This window comes from Fulmarus glacialis, unplaced genomic scaffold, assembly GCF_000690835.1.
Source record: "Fulmarus glacialis isolate BGI_N327 unplaced genomic scaffold, ASM69083v1 scaffold15410, whole genome shotgun sequence".
NCBI lineage: Eukaryota > Metazoa > Chordata > Aves > Procellariiformes > Procellariidae > Fulmarus > Fulmarus glacialis.
In genome coordinates this window covers 22,162-25,324 of record NW_009185934.1, presented here as the reverse complement: position 1 = coordinate 25,324, position 3,163 = coordinate 22,162, and the positions used below count along the sequence as shown (strand labels likewise).

The following is a 3,163-nucleotide window of genomic DNA, read 5'->3' as shown; positions in this document are numbered from 1 at the left end:
TCAGCAGGACGCAGAACAAATTAGGTTCATATAACATGACTAGGTGCTAATTAAAATGCTTTCATCTTGGAGTGAAACGTAAATTTGGGTTAAAAGAAGCAGCCTGGTTAAAACTAACAGCATGCAGCCAGTGCTCAAAGGGTTATACGAAGTAAATGCAAGAGAAATCAGGCAACATTAGTATAATCTACCTTCCACACAAAGAAATATAGCAAAGCTTAAAGAGACAGTATCCCCTTTGGAGAGAGCAAAACTGAAAACCTTTCTGTTCTCAGAGACCAAAGTCTGTCGTATGGGAAGCAACTCAACGATTTCTTTCTAATTCCCAGCGTAAGCAACCTACCTGCCCATACCTGGAAGCTATGCAATGTGAAATCTCAATAGCCAAAGGATAAAGACCTCTATATCGGTATGTCAGAAAAGTCAAATCATTTATCAGCACCTTTGTCCCGCTGCTGTTTCACTGGAGATGTTACATGGTGCTTGCAAACATACAGTTCCCAATGACTAGTCTCCCATTTCTCAGCAGTGAGGATGACAAAGGGATACTGTCCCTTTTTGACATTAGATTTACAGATAGAAGAAAATTAAGAGAAAAAAAAAAATCTGTTTTTTAAATTCATGTAAACTGAAAAAAAGCACTTGAACATCAGCAGTTCACAGCTTGAAATGCATCAAACATACATAAAGGAACACATGAGCACAGAAGTATTCGTAACAGATCGTCCAGAGCACATTCTGCTACGAGATCCAAACAAGAGTTAAATGGAGTAAAACTCTTCCTGTGGAAAAACATCTAGCTTGGCACCATAGGAGAATACAGACTTGTTTAAGTTTAATAAAAATAGCTTCTAATTAATACTTCAGAGTTCAAAAGTTTAGCAACAAGCACATGATCGGCTAACCCCTTTAAACAAACCGAAAAAGTCTTTCCTGCCACAAATGGCAATTATTAATCACCGATTTCTGTGGCAAAAGCTCACATCCTGTAGAAGAGCTACATAAGTCAAACTACCACCAAAAGAGGCTAGAAAAATATTAGGAAAAAGTGCTTTCAAAACCAAAGTAAACATTCAAGAATACACTGTAGGTGCTACGTTTTTGACAGCTCACTCAACTTGGAGTTTTACCAAGCAGTAATATGAAAATTAAATGTCTTTGCTAATAAATTATTCCTGATATTTTGTACCCTGTTATAGAGTATCTTCCATGTCAGAGTTGCCAACTTAATTCTCTCCCCTACTTAAAAATATCATATAATGCAAAATTACAGTACTGTATATTTTCTCTACCTATATCTGCAAAAATGGAAGAAATATTTCATATGGAAATAACCAATTCTTGCAGTAACAGCTTTTACATTTACAGTTTGTATGCTCCCCCCTGTTCAGAAAAGCCTTTGACTGCATAATACTTGTCACTAGAACACAGTAATGGTTCCCGTATTATTGAAGGCTGTCCTGGTTTTGCCTGGGATAGAGTTAATTTTCTTCCTAGTAGCTGGTATAGTGCTGTGCTTTGGGTTTAACTACATCTTATCTTCCTACGTACATACAAAAAGAAAAAGCAGGACACTTGGGAAATTTGTTTTATGATACGCGATCAGATCGGAGATGGTCAATTCACTCTCTCAGAAGTACTTTCATAAAGGGAAAGTAAAGAAGGTGAAAACCTGATAAGGATGAAGTAGAAGTCCCGTGGTTTTAAATTTAGGTCCAAGAGTTACCAATCATGAGACTAGCATTTACAGGCCCTTTGCACAATTATTCCAATGAGGGTTTTAACTCTAAAAAGCATATGCAATACTTCTACTTGCACTCCTGCAAAATACTGGCTACACATATTAAGCCCCACCATAACAGGAATATACTAGTGTTGTCAATTAGACAGCTTTTCATTAACAGCACAAATTAATGTTCTGCCTACCCTTTTAGAAGCGCAGAGCAGGTTAAGTCCCCAAGCCAAACGCTTTGTTGAAACCAAGAGATTAAAGTGAGACTCTGCCATTCATCTTGCTAATATAAACGGAATGACATTGTTTGCATTAGAAAATTTTCCACTCGAATACCTTAAGTGACAATAGCTAACAGGTACCAGTAATATGATGTTGTCAAATCTCAAAAATAAACTGGCATGGAGTTCAAACTGTTCAATCTATTTATAGTCATCTAAGACAAAAAATAAATACTGCCCTGCTAAGGGGCTGTTGGCTAGCGGGTGCACAGATTTGGAAGTCTTTCACTACTGAAAGACTAGTGCACAATACTGTAATTTAGCACACAGAAGAACACCGAAATCTCCATCACCTATGTTACCAGAGCAATCTAACCAGTTCCTCACCTGCTGCTGGTGGATGCTGGCCACTAACTGTTGGCAAATCCAAAGAGCTATCAGACATGACATGCTTAAGATCTCCTCCCACATCAGCCAGTTTCATGTCAAACTGAACAGACAACGCATCTTCAGAATCCTCCTTGCCGACACTGCTGCCGCCAATAGAAGGGAGATCCAGAGACTTCACCGAAGCAGAGTCTTCTTTGGCCTGCTTGAAAGCTGCGACTTTGTCCACCAGGGATTTATCTGCGCTGTTGCACGTGGAAGAAAACTTGTTAGAGTGAAAGTCGGCAAAATCATCATCGCTCTTCACTGAAGAAAGCGTGTTGTCCTTCGCCTCCTCAAAGCCTGCTCCAGAGCCTTCCAGAGAAAGCTGTTTGAAGATATCGTATTTGGTGGGCGTAGCAGCGGTGGCAGAACTCTGCCCACTCTTCGCCGTGCTGGCAGATGAGCCAGACTGAGGAACAGGACCAGCCTCCAGCTTAAGTGCATTGTATTTGTCATCTGTTTTTTGTTCAGAAAATCCACTGCTATTGTTGAAAGCCATAAAATCTGCAAAGTCATCTTGTCCACTGGCTGATGTGCAATTAGAAAATTCCCCAAAAAGGTTGAACTCTCCAAACTCATCAGCTAAGCTTGAACTTTTGCTGGGTGCTGTTTGGGCTGTGGTAGATGGAAGGGGTGGTGGAGGAAAGGAGCCCGATTTTGATGTATTAAATGCAGGTGGAAAGGATGGCTGCTTGTTTTCTCCAGTAGAGGAAAAGAGATCCAAGTCTGCTAGATTCAAAGAGGTCTTTGCTTGTGTTTGCTGTTTTGACTGAACAGGCAG

The 3,163-nt window shown here is 40.0% G+C and overlaps 1 protein-coding gene across 1 annotated transcript in view; it reads right to left on the bottom strand.

Annotated features, from left to right (window-relative positions):
- Positions 1-3,163, bottom strand: part of SYNRG (synergin, gamma) — a 36,021-nt gene that overhangs the window by 14,663 nt on the left and 18,195 nt on the right. The window contains exon 13 of the mRNA XM_009584975.1: positions 2,341-3,163. This exon is cut by the window's right edge and continues 143 nt beyond it. Within this exon, the coding sequence (XP_009583270.1) occupies positions 2,341-3,163 (823 nt within the window). The remainder of the gene's footprint in view (positions 1-2,340) is intronic.